General features: G+C 49.7%; 1 protein-coding gene across 1 annotated transcript in view; it reads right to left on the reverse strand.

Annotated features, from left to right (window-relative positions):
* ADAMTS14 (ADAM metallopeptidase with thrombospondin type 1 motif 14) overlaps positions 1-22,785 on the reverse strand; it is a 106,759-nt gene that overhangs the window by 60,874 nt on the left and 23,100 nt on the right. The window contains 2 exon segments of the mRNA XM_012557502.1: positions 1,475-1,665; positions 8,571-8,727. Of these exon segments, the coding sequence (XP_012412956.1) occupies positions 1,475-1,665; positions 8,571-8,727 (348 nt within the window).

The raw sequence follows: 22,785 nt of genomic DNA on the forward strand, positions 1-22,785 counted from the left end.
AGAGGAATAAGCACGTCCAAACAAGGAGTCGGTGGGCGGCAGACTTTCTGGCATCCACCCCCTCTGGAGCTCCTGTAACTGGAGCTGATTTCCACCATATCCTCAAGTTGTATAGATTTGGACATTGCCAACTGAAACCTCCCGCCTTCTCCTGGTCCCATCTCAGCACCTGCTGACAACCTGCTTCTCTCCTAGACACCACTCACTTCCACACTCCCTGATCACCTACCAGGGGTCGGGCACTGTATGGTGGGTTACCAGCTGCCATCGAGTGGACTCCAACTCCTGACGAGCCCACGTGTGTCAGAGTAGAACTGTGCTCCACAGGGTTTTCAATGGGTGATTTTTGCCAGGGTTCAAAAAAGTATGAAAAGTGGGGTGCAGAACCCAAATTCTAATAAAAAGACCAGACTTAATGGTTTGATTGAGACTGGAGGGACCCCAGAAGACATGGTCCCCAGACTCTCTGTTAGCCCAAAACTAAAACCATTCCCTAGGCCAATTCTTCAGACAAAGATTAGACCGGACTATGGGACATAAAATGATACTCGTGAAGAGTGTGCCTCTTAGCTCAAGTAGAGACGTTAGACTAAATGGGCAGCTTCTGTCCAGAGGTGAAATGAGAAGGCAGAGAGGGTCGGTCAGGAGCCAGTTGAACGGACACAGGAAATCAGGAGTGGAAAGGAGTGTGCTGTTACAGTACAAGGAGAGCGATTAGAGTCACATAACAAGGTATGTATAAATTTTTGTATGACAGAGTAACTTGAATTGTAAACTTTCACTTAAAACACAATAATAAAAAAAAAAAAGGTATGAGTCAAAGTCCCTGCCCTCAAGGAGCTCACATTTAGATGGGGAGACAAAGGACAACTTACACATAGACACAAAGATTGATAACAGAGCTCATGATAATAAACATGGAAAACATTACTTGAGTACTCCATGTGCTAAATACTCTACACTTAGTATTCACTGACACTTTACAACAAACCCAAGAGCAGATACTAGTATGAAAAAACGGGGGCCCTGAGAGTTCCCAGGATACCCCCTCCCAGATCGACAGCCCCTTGGAGAGTCTCCCCAGCCCTGGGATTAGGTATTTTCTCCAGATGATGAGCCTCAGGGATGTCCTGCCAACTATAAGGCAAGTGAGGCCACGGGCCTTGCCTGACTAGGCTCTGAACGCATCTGCAGGCTCCAGCTTGCCAGGGGCTGGCGCTGATAGCCTGAGGGCCACCTCAGCACAGGTATCTACACCCAAGACCACGCCACAGGCCTGGGACTGACGTCAGGCCAGCGCAGGCCCATTTCACCAGGGAACTGGCTGCCAAGGGCATACCCACTGGGCCCAGGAGCAGGCAGTGACTCTCCCAAGTCCATCCCGGGAAACATCAGGCCCGAGAGAAGTCTTCCATTCAGATCGATACTGGTGGCCCACACCACCTCCTGACATCCCAGGATACCCGCCACTCACGATGTTCATGAGGGTGAGGACATAGTTCTGCACGTGCTCCTTGCCGTGGAAGCGCACCACCGAGTCGTCCGCCACCAGCAGCACCTCCATACTGTAGCTGCCTGGCTTGGCATGGCGCCGTTTCCGCTCCGTGTCGCCCAGCTGGTCCCTCACCAGGCCCAGCAGGTTGGGAAGGTCACTCAGGCCAAAGGCTGGAAGCAGGACAGAAAGAGACAGAGGTCAGACCCATGTGACGCTGCCCACCAGGCCACTCTGCCCTCTGCCACAGCCCACCCCGTCACACGTGCCGCTTCCCTGCCTCTGTGGGCCAGCATAGTGGGCAGGGCAGGGTACGAGCCCTTTTCTGGCACGAGGGCATGGCTGAGTCTCTGAGTCATTAGCAACGGAAGCCAGGAAGCCTGGGTTCCAGCTCCCATTGGGTCCTATCTCACGGTGGGTCCTCGGCCAAGTCCCTTCATGGCTCCGAGCCTCACTCTCCTCTCCTGTTACAGAGGGTCGATACTCCTTGATCCCACAAGGTTGATTTGGAACTCAAAGGTGGCAGTGGGTGAAAATGTCCTGATACGGGAAAAAATCATGGGGTCACTGGCCTCTGCAGGGCAGTCTCAGGAGCCGCTGGAGTGCACCTACGACTTTCAAACCCCTCCCCGTCACTGGCAGGGGCCTGCAATTTCACCATCACAGCTTTGTCCTTTTGGCTAAAAGCAAAATATTTATTTAACTACAAACAAAACAAAAACCAAACCCATTGCCAATGAGTCAATTCCAACTCATAGCGACCCGATAAGACAGAGTAGAACTGCCCCATAGGGTTTCCAAGGAGCAGCTGGTAGATTCGAACTGCCTACCTTTTGGTTAGCAGCTGAGCTCTTAACCGCTGCGCCACTGGGGCTCCATTTATTTAATTAGCACTTATTAACTCATACTATGTAATCTAGGAGTTGGCAAATTTTTCTGGAAAGGACCAGAGAGCAAATAGTGTTGGCTTTATGGCCCATACTATCTCTTTTGCATCTACTCAACTCTGCCATTGAAGCATAAAAGCAGCTATAAAACCAAAAAAACCAAACCCATTGCTGTCGAGTCAGTTTTGACTCATAGTGACCCTATAGGACACAGCAGAACTGTTCCATAGGAATTCCAAAGCTGTAATCTTTATGAAAGCATACTACCACGTCTTTCTCCCGAAGAGCAGCTGGTAGGTTTGAACTGCTGACCTTTTGGTTAGCAGCTGAGTGCACCACCAACGCTCCTTAAAAGCAGCTATGGACAATACATAAACAAATAACTATGTCAGTGTTCCAACACAATTTGATTTACAAAAACAGTTTTTGGATGGCAATCTAATCTAATCCTTACAGCTCGATCAGGTTATTAACCCCATTATACACATGAAGAAGCTGAGGTTCAAGGATGTTAAGTCGCTTGTCTGGTCTGTCTCAATCAAAAGCCCATGCTCTAAACCATCACCCTATCTATAACTGCTACTCCTTTTAAAATGCACGTATGCTTGAGAAAGGTAACAGCTTAAACTGTTGTCAGTCATTTACACCATAGTCTGAATGAAAATCGGAGTAGGATTGACTGGGGCAGCTGAGTGAGGGTACATGAGGACACTGTTGGGAGGGAAAGCACTCAGAAGGCTAAGAAAGCAGGACAGGGGGATGAGATCTTCCAAGAGAACCTTCAAAGCCTTAATACTTAATGACTCTCCTACCAACCCACCCTGAAGTTTTGATACTTGGATCACTAATTTCTAAGAACATTCATTTATCCATAAATATTTGACAGCACACCAGGTAGTGGGCCAGGGGTGAGGATATATCCCCAGTACGTATCAAAGAGTGTGACTACTGGAGGGGCCCCATATTTATTAGGTGGAGGGACAGTGGGTGGGTGATGAAGTTGGGACCCCTGCCCTTAGGGAGCCCACAGTCTAGTGGAGAGAACAAATAAAAAACAATACAGTAGTATCAAGGGCTATGATAGGACTGACTAGAGAAGGCTCCCACATCGGAGACCTAACCCAGGGCCAGGGAGCTGGAGGAGGCTTCTGGAACAGGTGACATCTAAGCCGAGGCCGAACCATGAGCAGGAGACACCCTGCTGGAGAACGGCAAGAAGAGGGCCCCGAACAGAGAGAAGCGTGCCCCAGAAATCCAGTGTTCTTCGTGTGTGCTAAACACAGGAGCAAGTACGCCATGACACTATCCTTGATGCAGGTGACCCTCGTAGATGAGTCAGCAGGCACCTTGGCAGAGACCTGAGCTCTACCTCTAAGCTGTCTACAGACATGGGTATTACGGGGGCTGAAGTCTGAGGGCAGGGCAACAAGGAACTATGCAGTTCAGCAATACTGTTTTCTGCTTATTTTCCCATTAGCTAGTGGCACTAGAGGAGCCCCTGGGTGGTGCAAATGGTTAATGTGCTCAGCTGCTATTGGAAAGACTGGAGGATCAAGTCCACCCAGACATGCCTCAGAAGAAAGGCCTGATGATCTGCTTACGAAAAATCAGCCCATGAAAACCCTAGGGAGCACGGTTCTACTCTGACACACATGGGGTCACCATGAGTCAGAATCGACTCAAGGGCAACTAGTTTTAGTGGTAACTATAGTGCAAAGGAAAAGACCACTAAACTTAATTAAGAGTTGGAAAACTGTGTGGCCACTAGCTGGGAATCAGAAAAGTCTAGCCCTCTGGGTGGGGCACAGCCTCGTGAGCAGGGCTTAGGCTGGGTTTCGGGCCTCACGCACCCCTGAGTGGGGGCCCCCTGCAGTCACCCTGCACACAGCCCTCGGTGGCCTGAGATCTGAGTCCACGGAAAGTGCAACAGCCCCCCTAGACAAATTCCTGGGAAGGCAGAGGACCCCCAGAAGGGGAGGAGGAGGGGCAAGGGCTCTCTGCATGGAGTAGGGAAGATAAGTAACAGTCACCCAACACGTGAGCAGGGCTGAAAGTTAGTGCAAGTGAAATTCTGAATTTGACCCCTCACAGCCCTCCCTACCAGGTCTGCCAGAAGGGAGGCTCAGAGAGTTATAGATGGAATTGTGTCCCCCCAAAATACGTGTTGGAATCCTAACCCCTGTACCTGTGGATATGACCCCTTTGGGAATAGGGTTTTTGTTATGTTAATGAGGCCCTATCTGTGTAGGGTGGGTCCTAAACCTGATCACTTCTGAGTTATAAAAAGCGCAGGTTAGACACAGAGATAAGCAAACACAAATGAGAGAAGACAGATGCCGAGGAATGCAGGCGCTACGGAAGCTGAAAGAGGCTCTTCCCCCAGAGGAGACACACAGCCAGTGCTCTGAGTTTGGACTTCTAGTCTCCTGAACTGTGAGAAAATAAATTTTTGTTCTTTAAAGCCACCTACTTGTGGTATTTCTGTTACAGCAGCACTAGGTAACTAAGACACCATGTCACACAGCAGGTTAACGCAGCAGCCCAGAATCTATACCCAGGTCACCCGCTCCCACATCACCACTCCCTGCCAAGGAAGCAACATGGCGCACCCAGATCTCACTCTCCACAGAGGCATGGAGGGAATTGGAGAATGCCTGCTGACATCGGCCACAGACGCTGGGGACATTCTAACCACATTCTCTCAAGTCACTCTCATCCTTCAGGCCAGGAGTAGGTAACCTTCAGGACAGAGCAGGGCCAGCCAGCTGCTGCAAAGCTTGGGATGAGTCCACCCAAGAAGCCCCAAGCAAATGTCAGATGGTACAGTGGCTTTGGAATACAACTTAGTAGTTCCTCAAAAAGTTTCAACACAGTTACCATATGACACTAGGTATATACTCAAAAGAAATAAAAACATACGTCTACACAAAAACTTTATACACAAATGTTCATGCAGCATTATTCATAATAGCCAAAAAGTGGAAACAACCCAAATGTCCATCAGCTGATAAATGGATAAACAAAATGTGCAATATCCATACAATGGAATATTATTCAGCCATAGAAAGGAATAAAGTACTGATATACCACAGCGTGGATGAACCTTGAGAACATTATGCTCAGTAAAAGAAACCACACAAAGGACTACACCTCTTGTATGACCCCATTTAGATGAAATGTCCAGAACAGGCAAATCTATAGAGATAGAAAGTGGATTAGTGGTTGCCAGGAGATTGGGGGAGGGGGATATGGGAGTGACTGTCAATGGGTATGGGTTTTTGGGGGGATGGGGGTGTGATGGAAATGTGGAAGAGCTCGACTGCTAACCAAAAGGTTGGCAGTTCGAATCCACCAGCTGCTCCTTGGAAACCCTACAGGGCAGTTCTACTCCATCCTATAGGGTCACTAAAAGTCAGAATTGACTCAATGGCAATGGGGTTTTTTTTGTTTGTTTGTTTTTGTCTTTCTCTATTTGTGGTAATAATCGCACAACATTGGTGCACAAAATGGCAAATTTTACGTTACATAAATGTTATCTCAATAATTAAAAAAAAAAGCAGCAGCCCCAGCACAAGCATGGCTGGCTGCACCTATGGGGATGAGCTGCTCTGGTGTCTGAGGAGGTCCAGTTCCCTCCTCAGAAGGGATGTGGAGGATGGAAAGGGGTTAAAAAGAGAGCTGGGCTGTAGGTTGAGGAAGGAGAGGGTACCATTAGGAGCATGGGAGTACCCGGGGCACAGCCTCCAGGGCCAAGGCAGTGTCCACAGGGGAGTCCCTGAGGGCGGGGGTGACGGCCAGCTCTCACCAGGCGTTCCAACTCAGGGAATCCCTACCTCACACTCTAAATAGTTTAGATTTTTCACCAGAGCCTTGAGTAAAGAATTTACCCCTTCTTTGGGGGCTCATCAGGGATGAGGGAATACACCCATGCTCACTTCAGGAAGCAGGAGCCACAGCCATGCCCTGAATGCCAAGGGGGAATGGTCCCCTCCACCCACCACAGTCATGGGCACACGTCAGGCCCTTACAGTGGAGGGCAGGGGGCAGGAGCCCCTCCACAGACCACAGCTCACACAGCCTGTTTTGGGGGTGGCAGATGCAGAAGAAACCCAGGGGGCTGAGGGGCCCATGGGACGGCATCTGAGCTGGGCTGATACAGGATGGGGATGGGCAGAGACAGGAAAGGGCTCAGAGTGAGGGAGATCTCTCACAGCCTCTTTACTGGCTGCTAGCCTCCAAGGCCTTTCACTATTGGCCAAAAGTAGACCTACAGACGTGAGGTAAAAGCCTCCGTCTTAACTGTGATGAGAATATTGAAGGAAACAGGCACACCTACAATCGTTTCTCCACTCACTGGGCTCACACCCACTCCTGGTCTTAAAATAACAGCATGCAGGTGCCGGGTTTCTAAGAGTCCTCCTCCATTGCCCCTATCTTTCTCAGGAAGGACATATGGGCCAGGCAGGCTGAGCTCATGGCATGGCATCACTCACAATCCACTGGAGTCTGAGATGGCCACATGAGGAGGGGCAGGCAGATATCAGTGCTCTCATGGGTCTTGACCCGCCCCCCCTCCACCAGGCTCAGGCTCAGTCTTCCCAGCTGCCCAGCGAGCTGGACTTCCCTAAGGTCTCTCCCCAACAGGGGTGACTTATGGTCCTTTGATTCGGAACTGGCCTCAGATAAAGTAAACCCAAGGCAGGCTTGTCATCTTCCCAGTGTGGTACAGGGGGTGGTACAGCCACCAGCCTGATCAGGAAACCCATGAAGTCACCCGAGGCTCTGCCTGACCCCTCATCTCCCCCCACCTCAACCCCACCCCAGGCCTCAACCCCACCCCTCTACAGCTCTGGGTGCCATGGCTTCTCTTCTGAGTGACACTTGAGAGCAGCTGGCGCTTCAAAGGAGGCATTGTATTTGGAGACAACTGGTTTCCAGGCATTCCTTCACGCTACGCCCAACCCTGCCAGGGCCCTAACAACAGGGTGTGGTCTACTCCCCCCTAGATTCCACCCTGGGCCCTCTGGTCCGCTCTTGCTCAAAGGGTCTTCGTGACACAGCTAATTTCCACTATGCGGCTGGCCACAGGCCCAGGACCAGCACCATGTCGCAGTCACTCTGCGTTCACTCAACAAGAGTCCTGAGTCCTTGGCTGTGCAGGCTCCGGTTCTAGTCACCGGGGGTGCAGGAGCGCCCTGCCCTTATGGGGCCCCATCCTAACATGTCAGTGTTGTTGTTGTTAGCTGCTGTCCAGTCAGCCGCTGACTCATGGCAGCTCCATGTACAATGGGGTTGTGATCCAGAGGGTTTTCACTGGCTGATTTTTCAGAAGTAGATTGCCAGGCCTTTCCTTCTAGTCCACCTGAGTCTGGAAGCTCCACTGAAACCTGTTCAGTGTCATAGCAACAGGCAAGCCTCCACTGACAGACAAGTGATGGCTGGGCATGAGGTGCAGTGGCCAGGAATCAAACCTGGGTCTCCCACATGGAAGGCGAGGATTCTACCACTGAACCACCACTTTCCCTTAATAACAACACTGTAAGGAGAGTAACCATTTATCAAGCACCTACTACATGCCAAGCTCCACCTGGGATCTTTATATATACTCTCACCAAGGCACATAACAGCCTTAGCACATAGACAATGATCATCCCTCCTTTGCTAATTAGGAAAAGAAGCTCAGAGACATTAAGTTACTTGCCTAGGGTCATACAGTAATCAGTGTGGGAGCCAGCATTTAAAAAAATTCTCTTGGACACAAAGCTGACCCTGATGCCCTGGCAGTGGGCACACTCTCTATGATGCCCTCGGATTTTCCTTCCTGTGGCTCCCGGGGGTTGAGATGATTTTTGCAGGGGAGAGCTAACTGTGGCCATTCCACCTTCCGCCTTGGCTCAGAAATAGCCTTGCAAGGCAATGCTGAAGCCCTCAGAGACCTCTGGAGTCCTGTGAACCAGAGTTGGGAGCCCAAGCAGCCCCTCTGGCCCCCAATTCCAGCCATTTATAGTAGCTCCTAAAGGCCACTGGGGTTCTTCTGCTAGTACAGTAGGTCTACATGGCCCAGTCCCATTTTACAGATAAGCAGACTCAGGTTAGGAGTTGCAAAGTGAAGGCCAGAAATTACTAACCACCCCCGCCCCGCCCCACGGAGGTGTGGAGAGAGGTAGAGTTGGGCTCCCTCCCCAGCCTACCTTCATTGTGAAGGTCCCCGTGAGGCTCTGCCCACTCCTGCTGGCCGGCTTCCCGGCGGTACACCACGTGTGTCCTCCCGCCGGCCTCCTTCTCCTGCTGCCCCCGCTCCAGAGGCTCAATGAAGTAGTCGGTGCTGTCTGTGCGGATCAGGCCAGCCTGAACCAAGGACACAGTGGGTGGGAGGAAAGAGGGGGTACAAGGGGAGAGAGGGAAGAGGCATGAGTAAACAGCAGATGCACAGGGAAGTACTTGTGAATGCAGCACTCACAGCCACACACAGAGAGGCTCTTCCTCTAGGGCCTTGGGGAGCCCTGGGATTCCAGGAGGTAATATGAAGACACTGGTAGCGAAGTGGGAGGAGGTAGCAGAGGGACTGAGCAAGGGAACCCCATCCTCATTTCAAGCAAAGTGGATCCACTTTTACTGTGTAATGTAATCATGAGGTTCCACATAAAATTTCCTTTAAACAAAGGGTTCTATTGTTTTAACGGGGGGTGGGGGCATGAAAGTTCCTGCTGTAAGGGATATATATACACACACACACACAAGGGAACTATATTCCAGCCCCAAGCATGAGTGCATGGATCTTTCTTTCCTACAGGCAGAGAAGGGGAAACTAGAGGCAAAAGTTAATTACCCCTATGGTGGGTGCTAGTCCCTCACACCAATACGGTGTACTATTAATTTAGATTTAAAGCTCTCGTGTGTGTGCGCGCGTGCATACATGCTGCATTGTGCATGCTGCATTCACAAGTACTCCCCTCAAGGGGGGGTATCAAATGCTCACCAACAATGAACCAGCCAGGAAATTGCAGCAGGAGCACATACTCTGTTTTTAATCTAATTTTTTGCCTGCATCAAAATATTTCCTTAAAAAAAGAAAAACAGCAGGTGTTGGCCTTGGAAATAAAAATATAACCCTGGCCAAGCCCAGCAAATGTGTAATTAGCACCCGATGAAGGCAGTAATCATAGAGCCCAATGAAATACACAACCAGATGTGTGTGAACATATGCATACATATGCTTACACGGACAAACACACACGTCATCTCTATAAGGCAATAAAACCAGCCCACCTACCACCGTGCCTGGAAAGTAGTAGGCACTCAATAAATAAATATTTGCTGAATTCGTTCACTCATTCAACAAATATGTACAGAATGCTTGCTATACCAGGCACTGCTCCAGGAACTGGGAATGCAGCTGTGAACACAGAGGAGTGAGAGAGGAGTCATTTTTGTACGTCTGTTGGACCTTCTCCATATGAACAGAAGACGCTCTTTTTTAAAGCAGCCACTTTATGCAACGAAATTCCACCAGTTTTCCACCTCAGCCCATTTTGAGTTTGCTTCTAGGGAACAGCCTCCAAGACCTACTGAACACCCACCACCATGAACCTCCTGGTGGCAGCAAATCTTTTTCATGTCCCTTCCAGCAATGTCTGTTGATCACACTGCCAATGCTGTTTTGGATCATAACCAAGATGAACTGCCTTCTGTGCCTCATAAACAGACCCAATCAGGGGAAAACGGCAGCGTTATTGGAATGAGTTTGAGGGGTCCCCAGGTGAAACTCCATTGTCTGCAAAAGTTCTGGTATGTCTGTTAAAATGTCAGTGTCAGTGAAGGATTGAATTGTGTCCCCCAAAAATATGTGTTGAAATCCTAACCCCTTTACCAGTGGATGTAATTCTGTTCAGGAATAGGCTTTTCTCTGTTATGTTAATGAGGCCATATCAGTACAGGGTGTGTCCTAAACCTAATCACTCTGGGCCAGAGTGCAGAAGCATGAAAGATACTGTTGGGGACCTGGGAGGCAGGCAAGTTCACGGGCAGAGGGTGAGTCTGAACCTGGACAATGAGTGACTGCCAAATCAAAGGGCCTCTGTCCCTGAGGATCTGCAGAACCCCCTCCTACACAAAGGAAGCCTGTCTCCCAGGGTGTACAATGGCTGTAGGACAGGGGGCCAGCTGGTGGCCTCCAGGTCCAGGGCATAACCCCACAGCTACTTGCATGCCCGGCCTGTGCAACCCCCTCCAGCTCTGTTTCCATGAGGGCCTGTGAGGCCACCCTCAGACATGACCCATGCCTACACCATCCATCCTTCTTTCCATACCCCTGTCTGATACCCAGCCCTGGTGGCACGGCAGTTAAGAGCTACAGCTGCTAACCAAAAGGTCAGCAGTTTAAATCCACCAGCTGATCCTTGGAAAGCCTTATGTGGCAGTTCTTCTCTGTCCCATAGGGTCACTGTGAGTCGAGTCGGAATCCACTTCATGGCAACAGGTTTGGTTTTTGGGATTGGTCTGACACCCAGAGGGACTCTGCCCTGTTCAACCATCCCCAGGACAAGCAAAGCAAGAGACCCACACAGCCCCAGTCAAAAGGCTTCTGCTTCATCCCGCCACAGTTACACCAACCCAGGCTTGCCAAAGCCCTCCCCCTCTCTGGGACGTGGTTAACCAAATGCACAATGAAAACTCTTCAAAATCTGGCACTCCCAGCTCCACTGCCTGGGAACACAGTGCAGTCGCCAGATTTAGTGCCTTATATGAGGTTCCAGAATGATCTGGATGGGGGTTAGGCTGGGCTGCAAGCCACTGCCTTCCAGCCCACCCGTTGCTTTCCAGCCCACATCATGGACTTTTCGAGATCATCATGTCTGCCCCAGTCTGAGGCTTCCATACCTTGACAACATCTCCAATTAGGGGACCCTAATTTTTTTTTCTTTTAATTGAACTTTAGATGAAGGTTTATGTAACAAACTAGTACATGTCAACACTCTCCCTTCATGACCTTGGGTTCCCTATTACCAGCTTTCCTGTCCCCTCCTGCCTTCTTGTCCTTTCCCCTGGTCTGGTGTGCCCCTTTGGTCTCGTTTTGTCTAATCTTTAGCTAAAAGGTGAACTTCCGGAGTGACTTCATTACTGGGCTAAAAGGGTGCCCGGGGGCCATACTCTCGGGGTTTCTCCAGTCTCTGTCGGGCCAGTAAGTCTGGTCGTTTTTGAGTTAGAATTTTGTTCTACATTCTTCTCCAGCTCTGCCCGGGACCCTCTAAGGGGACCCTAACTTTTACTTGGATGCCTCCAGTGACAGACAGCTCCCTCCCTCAAGATCTCATCTGTTCTGTGCAGAGATGCTCCAAACATTTCACTCAGCTAAAACTTCACCTTCCCTTCCACCCTTTATAAACCATGTTATTATCTTGTTATTATTAATAATAATACCTGCCACTTATATTTACATGTATTATCTTATTTCATTTTTCCAAAAACTATTTGATGTAGGCACTAACATTAGACCCATCTCATGGATGAGGAAACAGAGGCTCAGAATGGTTAAGTGACTTGCCCAGAGTCGCTCAACACTAGAATGTAAGCCCAGTTCTGTATGGCTCTTAACCACCAAGCTACACTAACCTTGGGTCATCCCTGGGCCTGCTTCTGTCCTCGGGGGCCATGTGGAAGAAGGAAACTTTCCTTTTGTGGTCCCATCTGCAAACCCCTGGGCCTTGAGTCTGGTCTGACCACACAGAGCAAGCAGAAGGCTCACTTCCCACCCCTGTGCAAAACCATACTGTGGAAGTCAGCCCACCTCCCACCATGGGAAGTGAGAACAGCGGAGACATTTCAAGCCGTAAAATGAACTGACGCCTCCCACTCCCCATAAGGTGCCCATTCCCCACCCTGCCCCCCAGCCTGAAAGGGTTCTTACCCCCACCCACACATCACCTGCATCTCACCCTCAGCTCTCCTCTACCAGAAGGGGGATCCCCAGTCCGGCCTCCACGTCCTTGGGCTTCTCCCCAGGGAAGGTTACAGAATCCAGCCTTTCCCCCACCAAGTTAACTGTTTAGGACAGGAGAGTGAGACCCAAGCCCTGTAATACATAACCTGGGAAATGAGTCTGTGACTGTGGATCCCACCCGCCCCCAAGGATCAAAGGCAGAATGTCCCAAGAGATTGTCCTTTCTTGTGCATCAGACCTGGGCCATCACAGGCAGTTCTGGTCCAGATCTGGGCGCCCCTGGGCCTTTGAGACTCTCCTTCTGGGCAGTGGATGGGAAGACCGGGGTCATGAGATCAGGAGACAGCATGGACCCGTTCCTTTCCTCACAGGACCTCACTTTCCCCATCTGGGCAATGAGAGGTTTGGCCTTGGTTCCCTTCCAGCTCTGGCCCTCTGTGGTTCAGGAAACCAGGCACCGCGCGGGGCAGACACACTGGCAACAGGAATTTTCCGGCTGTACCTCCTCACTAAATTACTCTCATCTCTCAATTTATGAGATGTTTATATTTCTGAAAAGTGGGGGCTAATTTTAAAACATTAAAATCAAATTTCTGTATTAAAAAAATAACAGGAAATAGTTCTAATAGGCTGGAAAAAAGTCAGCCATATCTGCTTCCACCCATATCTTACTCTTTTGGAAACAGTAAATAAATAGGAAATATATCTTAGATTCTTCATGCAAAAAATTAGTTAATTACATTCATTTGAGTGACACACTACACAGGCCCACAACCAGCTTCTCCAAATGGAAACTCTCCAATAGGCAAGTTTTATTACTCTTAAGGATACTATAAACCAAAAACTCTTTGCTGTTGAGTGCATTCCGACTCATGGTGAACACGTGTATTACACGCTAGAACTGCTCCATGGGGTTTTCTTGGCTGTAATCTTTACAGAAGCAGATCACCAGGCCTTTCTTCCATGGTGCCACTGGGTGGTTTCAAACCGCCAACCTGTAGGTTAGTAGTAGAGCGCAAACAATTCACACCACCGAGGGACCTCAGCTGTACTCTAAGCTTCCTGTGATTTGATGGTGTTCTTACATCTGCTTCTGAGGTGTCTTTACTGGGAGGTGTGTGGCTGGTGGGAGTCTCTCGGTGGTGCAAATGGTTAACATGCTCGGCTGCCAATAGAAAGGTTGATGGTTCCCATCCACCCAGACACACCTTGAAAGAAAGGCCTGGCAATCTACTTCTGGAAAAAAAATTAGCCATTGAAAACCCTATGGTGCACAGTTCTACTCTGATACACAGGGAGTCGCCATGAGTTGGAACTGACTCAATGGCAACTGGTTCTGGTGGTACGGCTGATAGGAGGAGGGACCTGTTTGAATCTTCCAATGTGGCTGGTGACATCCACTTAAGTTGCAAAGATGACACCTCCTGCTGCGTCTTCATCCAGAGGCCTTCTTGCCATGCTAACTGAGGGTTTCTAGTCCCAGTTCCTTGCGGAGGAAGCCCCCAAGTCCAGAGTACAATCTCAGCGCAGCTAAAGACGACAGGGTTACGTGACACTAGGGAGGTGGATGCTGTCTTAGAGACCAGCTTGTGTCTGCCGTGGGTCATAACGGAACAAGTTCTGTTGGTCTGCTAGTAGCTGTCTACTACTACGGTGAGGTCCCAAATATTTTATCAAGGCAACTGAAGCCAAATTATTTTGAAATTAGTATGTATGTGTGTATATGTATGTATAAATGTGTTTATTCTAAAATTGCATGTGTTTGCATGTAAATCGAGAGGCAAGGGTACAGAGCCAACAAACTCCCCTTGGGAGTGCCACACAAAGAGATCCCCCAGCGATCAGAACACATGTCTATGGATGGTGCAGAAGCTCAGGCTTGACAAGTGCGGGGCTCTGTCTGTACTGAGTCAGGTGGAGAGAAAATGAAACAAGGGCCCAGCATGGAATCTAGGCAGGTGACAGGGGCTTGACTGAGAGGACAGCTGCAGGCTCTCTGGGAATAGTGTGGGGCTGGGTCCCGAGCCCCCTTGTTGCCCCTCAGATTTTCCAACCTTTGCCAAATGCTCTGGTTTTCATCTGGCTCACAGCTGCCAGAGGAGGGTCCAGTTCAAGATGGCGGCTCCAGTGGAGCCAGGTGAGAGGCAGGCCAGATGTCCTCTTTCCTCTCCTTCCAAGACCAGCTTATCCAGGGCCGTCCTCCCCAAGGAGAAAAAAGCAGAGTGAGCCACCTCCCACCCAGCCATCCCACCACCTCCCAAGGAGAGCACATTCTAACTTGAAATTGTTCCACTGTCGGAAAAGGAACAAAACTCCAGCATCTGGAGGCCGAGATGATACATATGATGGGAGTAAGGATCAGAAATGGCTTCCATCAGGGATTCCTGAGGGGATGGCTGGTTCACGCTAACCCAGCTACACTATCCCCAGCCCCGGTCAGCGCTGTTCTCTCCCCAGACTGCATCACCTGCTCCAAGACCTGCTCGGAGACCACAACCGCAACATCTCCTTCCTTGCCACCACCCCCATGTGCACCTGGCTCTTGCACTCCAACTCCAGCTATCACTTAATTTCATCAAAACCTCCCATCCGACGCCCCTCCCTTACCATCAGCCCCCCTTCAAGTCTTCACTTCGCTTCTCAGCACCTTGGGCTGCTTGGCCCATATGCATAGTAATTCTCTTGCAAAGACCCATAACTCTTAGCCCCTTTCCCTCCATCCTGCTCTCCCAGAGATGCCTGCACCCTGGCTCAACCCAATCATCCACCTACACCCTGTCTGCCACTGAGGGAAAAAACACGCAGGTGCCGACTAAGGACACCCTGACATAGGACACCTTGACTTAGGACTCACTGGAAATCGGCACCCACTAACCAAGAGTGAGCATGGGGCTGGCTGGCCATTCGCCTGCTCTTCCCTGTCACGTCCAGGTTGTAGTTCTTCAAAACAGCTCACACAGAGAACACAGATGCCGTCAGACAGGCTCCTCATCCTCCCACCACCCAGCGAACAGTCCTCCCACGGCTGTGACCTCCCTCACCTCCCTCCTGTGGCCGGGGTGGCATGTGGCCCCTTGGCCTTGTGCTCAGGACCGCCACCCTCTCACCTCCTCAAGGACATAGCTCTGCAATCATATCCCTCTCTCCAGCATCACCATCCACTCCCTCTCTCCTGGATCATTCCCATCCACACACAAGCACACTTGAACCTCTCCTGTTTTTAAAACTCCCTCCCTCCATCCCTGTCCAGCAATCGCCCCCTTTCCTCTGCTTCCTTCCACAGCAGAGTTGTTTGTTGCAAGATATACCCCACACTAATCCTGTCTCATTAACATATAAAGGTTAGGATTTGCAACACACAAATTAAAGGATAATCAGGATAATTACATCAGATCACAAAATGGAGGACAACCCCATAATAATGGGAATCATGGCCTAGCCAAGTTGACACATAACCCCAACCATCACAGGTTCCATATACCTTATTTGCATAGTCCCTTCAATCACTGTGTGTGAGTCACAAAGACCATGGCTAGAAGGGCCATATTTAGTAATTCATTGCACCGCAGGCCACCCCCTGGCTCTTCTAGCCACTGACCCTTTCATAATTGAAGGATTAACTTCTTCCTTCCCATCATTTTACCGGTCATCTTAGGCCGGGCTCTCTAAAGAAGCAAAACCAGTGAAGCGTATAAATACATATATACAGAGATTTATATCAAGGAAATGGCTCACACAGTTGTAGAGGCTGGAACATCCCAAGTCCTTGGGTCAGGATAGAGGCTTCTCCTGATGCACACAGCCGCAGGGGCTGGCAAACCTAAGATCAGCAGGTCAGAGAGCAGGGCTCTTGCTCACAGGCTGCAAAGATCAATGAATCCCAAGATCAGCAGGCAAGACCACAGGTAAGCTGCTAGCTAAAGTCCCAGGAGCTGGAGTTCAGACAAACAGGAGCCAGCTGTGGGATCCAGAACCAGCAAAAGCCGACGAGCCTTGCCAGAATGTCCACTTATATTCGATGCAGGTGACACGCCCAAGGAAACTCCCTTTCAACTGACTGGCTACTCACAGGAGGTCCCATCAGGGAGGTGATCACATTATATCAAATTTCATCATGGAAGTGATTACAACACCATACAACTGGTGAACTACAACATAACTGCCAAACCACTGAGAATCATGGCCCAGCCAAGTTGACATACAACCTTAACCATCACACCAGCCCAAAACAGTCTTAACAATTAGTCCTCCAGTAGAGCAAAAGAGTCCTAAGGATGAGATTATTCAGGTATCAGCCATTCAGGTCTGCTGCAGGTGTCCATCTGATCTGGTCAGGTTCTCCAAAAGGCATTTCAGCTTCACCCTTCCTGGTGTCTGATAAAATGTAACTGAGAGAAGAATATTCCCTTGCTCTGAGCCTCACGAAGTATCAGCATAGCAAAACCTTTACGAGACTTTAGGTTCAGCCACTGTACTAGAGTCCAGCAGTGCCTCCCCCTTAGTCCACTCTTTCAGTTACACTGCTTCTACAATTACAGCTTTTACAACCACAGTTAACCCTGTTAACAATCACTACTCACTAGCTGAATCATATAATCCTATCAGCATCCTCCCCCACCCTCTCTTCCCCAGACCCATCAGGAAAAGAAGAATCCATTCAATGGGCATCCTCCCTTGTCCCCCTCATTTTGAATGCAACCACACCTACAAAAGTGTGTAAGCCAGCCACTTCATGCCTTTATTCCCCCCTTGCCCCTCCCATTTTAGATAGCCAATGTTTAAATTGCCCGCCCCTATCAAACCAATACTCTGAGGAGACCATGTTCCTTGGTCTTGAAGAGCCTTTTGTTCCAATTGGAACTTTGAGCATCTGCATCCATAAGCAAAGTCCAGTCCAGAACAAGCCATCAAATCGCAGCAATCTATACCAGCTCACAATGTCAAACATCTTTCTCTTCATTCAGTTGAGTTCTGGTCAGCTCATGCCTAGCCATCTAAGGTAGGTAATGATGGGTATCAGCTGTAGGCTCAGGAGTTCACACCACCTCCTGGCACTTTAGACCAGCCTGCCCCTTCTCTCTCTCGGGCTAGGTCAACAGGCACCACCCATAAGCTCGGAAGTCCACACAACTCCCTGCATTTCTGACCAGCCAGACCTTCCTCCCTCTATCCCATGCCTAGCCCCCATGAGCTAGGTCAACAGGTGCCAATGGAACATGTCCAAACTCAGCCTGTCTCTTCATTGCTGCACTTCCCCTACTTCCTCTCATGAGTGGACCCAGGTGGTCACCACAAGTGAGCATACCAAGCTGTTTACTCACTGGTTCCCTTTAACTTCCAGTCTTGGAAGGGGGTTCCTTCTGATGGGCACTGACTTTTCCTGCTTCAATGCGCCCAAAGGCAAACTGCTTGCTGGACATTCAAAAAGCAACAGTTATTTATTTTTTTTCTGTAGGTCCTTCCTTCCAACACAAACCTTCTCCTCTCCCAGCATTCTGGGTGGATCTGCATGTCTTTTCAAATGCAAATTCTGGGTGGGACTCAGGTTTTTGACCTAAGCCCCAACTCTATACACTCGGCTACTGGCTTGAAACAAAAAGCATTGTTTTTTTTTTGGGCAAATCCTAGTTCCCTTTTTAGCATATCCAATCAAGTATTGGCTGAAGGCTGAGTTGCAAGCTCTCTGTAATCTATAATACCCAATATCATTTCTGTCATACATTGAAGTTTGTTTTACAACACTAGGTAGGAGAAACACTCAATATCCATAGTGCATTCAGATAAACACAAAACCCTTTTAAAAAACATTCCAGTTTCATCTTCCCCACCCCTTGACTATCTTCCCATTCATATGCATACGACCCTGGGCTGTTGGCTGGGTAGAACAGAAGACCTTGGCCCCCTATCAATCATCCCATTTAACAGGCCTGGCCCTTGCCCCTAGCCACTCAGCAGCAGCATAACATCTCTCACTTTTCTTTCAGCCATTACAGAGAACAATAACCAAAGTAGCCACCCAAGAATCGAAAGTTTCATTCTCAAGCCCCTTCGTTCTTTCTCTTCCTAAGTCCCATGCTTCCATGAGTCTGTAGCCACTGCAAGGATGCCCACTTCTGACACCAATTGTGAAAATGGCGTGAAGGTGGTGACTGCCCTCTAACTTCACGAGGGGGAAGGAGAATCAAGATCAACAGCCCAAGGCTGATTCCTATGAGGTGGAGGTCAGGCATGCCTTCTCTCTCTGACATCTTTACCAGTTCTGACACCAACCGTCCCTCCTACGGCATTCTCTACTTCTCTGCACCTGGATCCTGCATCCTTGTGTGAACTCCGGTTCTTGGGACTTAAGCCAGCGGCCCACCATCTGACCTGCCGATTCTGGGATTCACCAGCTTCTGCAGCCCCGTGGGCCAGTAGTCTATCGTCTGACCTGATTCACCAGCTTCCACATCCTTGTGAGCCAGCAATCTGACAACCGGCCCGCCAATCTGGCTTTGTCAGCCTCGGTGGCTACAGGAGTCAGGAAAAGCCTACGTCGGGCCCGCGGATTTGGGACTTGCCAGCCTCCACAACCATGTGAGCCCTTTCCTTGATACGGCTCATGAGTTCTGTGAGACGAATTATCGAACTAAGCAGAGAAGTAGAGAGTGCGGTGGGAGTGACGGTGCCAAAACTACTAAAGAAGGCAGAGAGAGCAGGGATGTCTGACCTCCTCCTCGCAGGACTCAGCCTTGCACTGTTGATCTCGATTCTCCTTTGAAGTTACAGGAGGTCAGATGCCACCCCTACACCACTTTCATTCACTGCCTTCACTTCTACACTTCAGCATCTCTCCTCTGCCCACCCCAGATGGGCTTCTAAAGCCACCACCCCCCTGGAACTGCCCTCATCGGTGTTACCCTCCATGTGGCCAAAGCCCATGATCATGTCTTTATACTGGTCCCACTCAGCTCCTCTAGCCCCAGGCTCTACCCAGTTATTCCCCTGATCCCATAGCTCTAAATATTATGTATCTGCAGATAACTCCCAAATTACATCCCCAGTTTGACCCCATATAAAAAAGACATTTGCCATTGACTCCAACTCATGATGACCCCATGTGTGTCAGAGCAGGGCTGTGCTCCATAGGGCTTTCAATGGGTGATTTTGCAGAAGTAGATCGCCAGGCCTTTCTTTCGAGGTGCCTCTGAGTGCACTCGAACCTCCAGCCTTTTGTTTAGGAGCTGAGCATGTTAACTGCATCACCCAGGGACTCCTGACGCTATGTATGATTCCATAATAATTCCACATGATTCCATAGCAATATAATACATAATTATTCTTTACAGAAACCCTGGCTCTCCACTGGGCATCCCAAACTTGAAAAGAGAACTCTTGGTCTGACTCCCAGACCTACTCCTCCCCTGTCTTCTCCATCTCAGTAAATAGCACTATCGTGTTTCCAGTTGCTCAAGCCAATAATCAAGGGGAGGGTGGGGCCCAAGGGTCTGAGTTTCTTCAAGTCCTCACGTGATTCTATCATGGTTCGTTCAGCTGAAAACCCAGAGCAGCATCCCAGAGGGCCTAATTTATTACACAACCCGAGACTCTGGGACCACTTCAACTGCCAGGACTCTTCAAGGTGGCCAGGATTCCCCCCCTCCCACAGCCCCACTCAAGACATCTTCATGTTTTTATGAAGCATCTACTACAGGCTGGGCTTGATGGGGGGAAGGAGGAGGGGGAAAGGTCAGCCTCTGCTCTCAAGGAAATTAAGTCAGGAAATCAGAGCTGGCAATTCAGAGTAAGTGGAGAGTGAGAGGTGTAAACAGTGACTGTTCCTAGAACGAGAAAGGCCAGGGATAGTCCAGGAAGGCTTCCTGGAGGAGGGGTCCTGGGCTGGACTTTGAAACTTCAGAGTCTTTGAGCTCCATGTGTAGGTCATGCCACTAAACTCTAAGAACTCAGAGAGAAGCTCTGAGACACACACGCATGGAGATGACACACATGTAGAGAGGTGACACACGTGTGGAGATCACACACATGTGGAGGTGATACATGTGTGCATAGATGACACACACATGGAGATGGCACACATATAGGGAGACACAGGCACACGGAGATGACATGTGCAGAGATAACACACGTGTAGAGACAATGCACATCTGTGTAGATGACACGTGGACACAGATGACAGAAACCCGTGAACTGAGACACCTTCATGGAGACAATGTACATACTACAAGATGATACACACGCACAAAGACGAACACACACACAGAGGTGACACATGCATATGGAGACAACACACACAAATGAAGACGACAGAGATGCACAGAGACGGCACATATGTGGAAATGCCGCTCATGCACAGGGATGAGAGAGATGCCTGACAACGACATGCGTGCAGGGGGAGGACACAGCCCCCAAGACGGCATGCATGTATGGGGACAACACACACGGAAATGAGCAACATGTATGGAGAGGACACACAAGCCCCAAGAAGACACATATGTACAGAAACAACCCACACGCAGGGAGACAGCACGCACAGAGAAGGCAGACATGCAAGGAGACAAGAGACTCATGGAAATCACACGTATGCATGGCGATGACACATATGTGGAAACAGTCCCATACGGAGGTGACATATATGCATGGAAAGGACACACATGCAGGGAGACAGCACACACGCAGGACAGATGACAGAGACGCAGGGAACCAACCGACACACACGCATGAGGCCGCCAGGCTGCTGGCTTCCACGGAAGCGTGAGCCAGTGTGGCTCGGGTGAAGGCCTGTGATGCTGAGATTCCACATAATTCAAACCTGATGTGGAAGTCCTGAGCCACAGGAGCTGTGCTGGAGGCTGGGGCTGCCAAGGCCTCGGCCCCAGCCAAGGAAAGTCTGGGAGCTGACTAACACGGAGCTACAGCCTTGGGGACAGGCAGGAAGGAGCACTTCAAGAATGGAGAACTGCCAGGCTGGCCCTGCACCGGCATGCCCTGGCACACCACCCACCAAAACCACAAGAACTCCGGAACAGGCCAGAGGCGCGGAAGAAAACACCAGGAAGCAGAGAGCCTCTACCAGCTGGACACAGTTATCTGGGATGACCACTGAGCTGCACATCTTGCGAGGTGCTGGCTGAAAGGCTACTGAGGTCCTGCTGGGCTCAGCCTATTTGCAGCAAGAATCCTTCTCAGGAGAGAAAAAGCAATATGGTGGCGGTGGTGGGTAAACACAGAGACTCTAGAGCCAGTCACCGGGTTCAATTCCTGGCTCTGTCACTTTCAGATCGTGTAATCACTTAATACCCCTGTGCTTCGGGATGATAACAGCACCTATCTTGTAGGGTTGCTCCAAGAAAGTAACATGCACAGAGCACCTAGAATGGTCCCCACCATGCAGCAAAGGCTATTCAAGTGTCTGCCTTTGCTGCCATGATCATCGTCCAAGTTATGCCCGGCACCACAGCGGTTCACGAGGGGAGCTCGTGGTTCGTGATGGGAGCAACAACCTGGGATCAAGTGAGGGCTTGTCCTTAACTCCCGGCTCCCCTGTGGCCTGGCTTCCACCTGCCTATAAACTGAAAGAAATCCTCGAGAAAAAAAACACGAGTGGCTGAGTGCTCTTAAGAGGAGTAAGTCCTTACCAAGAAAGGTAGACCGGAACAGGGTAATTGTAAAGATGAAAAAGAAGACACACAGACAGAAGGCTGGGTGGCAAAATTGCAGGCAATTTCCATTTCTTCAAACTCTTAGGGGAGTCCCTGGGAGGTGCAAACAGTTAACGCACTCAGATGCTAACCAAAAGGTTGGTAGTTCGAGTCCACCCAGAGGCACCTTAGAAGAAAGGCCTGGAGCTATGCTTCCGAAAAATCAGCCATTGAAAACCCTACGGAGCAAGCACCATTCTACTCCGACACACGCGCGGTCGCTGTGAGTTGGAGTCGACTCGAGGGCAACTGGTTTTTTAAACTCTCAGGTGTTTTTTAACTTTTCTATAATTTCCTTATCTCAAAAGGAAAGCCAATTCTGCACAGAATGTCTGTGGAAATATGTTGTCTCAGTTATCTAGTGCTACTGTAACAGAAATATCACAAGTGGGTCGCTTTAACAAACAGAAATTTATTCTCTCACAGTTTAGGAGGCTAAAAGTTAGAACTCAGGACACCAGCTCCAGGGGAGCTTTCTCTCTCTGTCAGCTCTGGGGGAAGGTCCCTGTCATCAATCTTCCCCTGGTCTAGGAGCTTCTCAGTGCAGGAACCTCAGGTCCAAAGGACACGCTTGCTCCCAAGGCTACTTTCTTGGGGGTATGAGGTCCTCCTGTCTCTCTGCTTGCTTCTCTTTTTTATATCTCAAAAGAGATTGACTCAAGACAACTTAATATTGTAGATTGAGTTCTGCCTCATTAACATAACTGCCTCTAATCCTGCCTCATTAACATCATAGAGGTAGGATTTACAACACATAGGAAAATCACA

The sequence above is a fragment of the Trichechus manatus genome, unplaced genomic scaffold (genome assembly GCF_000243295.1).
Source record: "Trichechus manatus latirostris isolate Lorelei unplaced genomic scaffold, TriManLat1.0 scaffold00106, whole genome shotgun sequence".
In the NCBI taxonomy this organism is placed as follows: domain Eukaryota; kingdom Metazoa; phylum Chordata; class Mammalia; order Sirenia; family Trichechidae; genus Trichechus; species Trichechus manatus.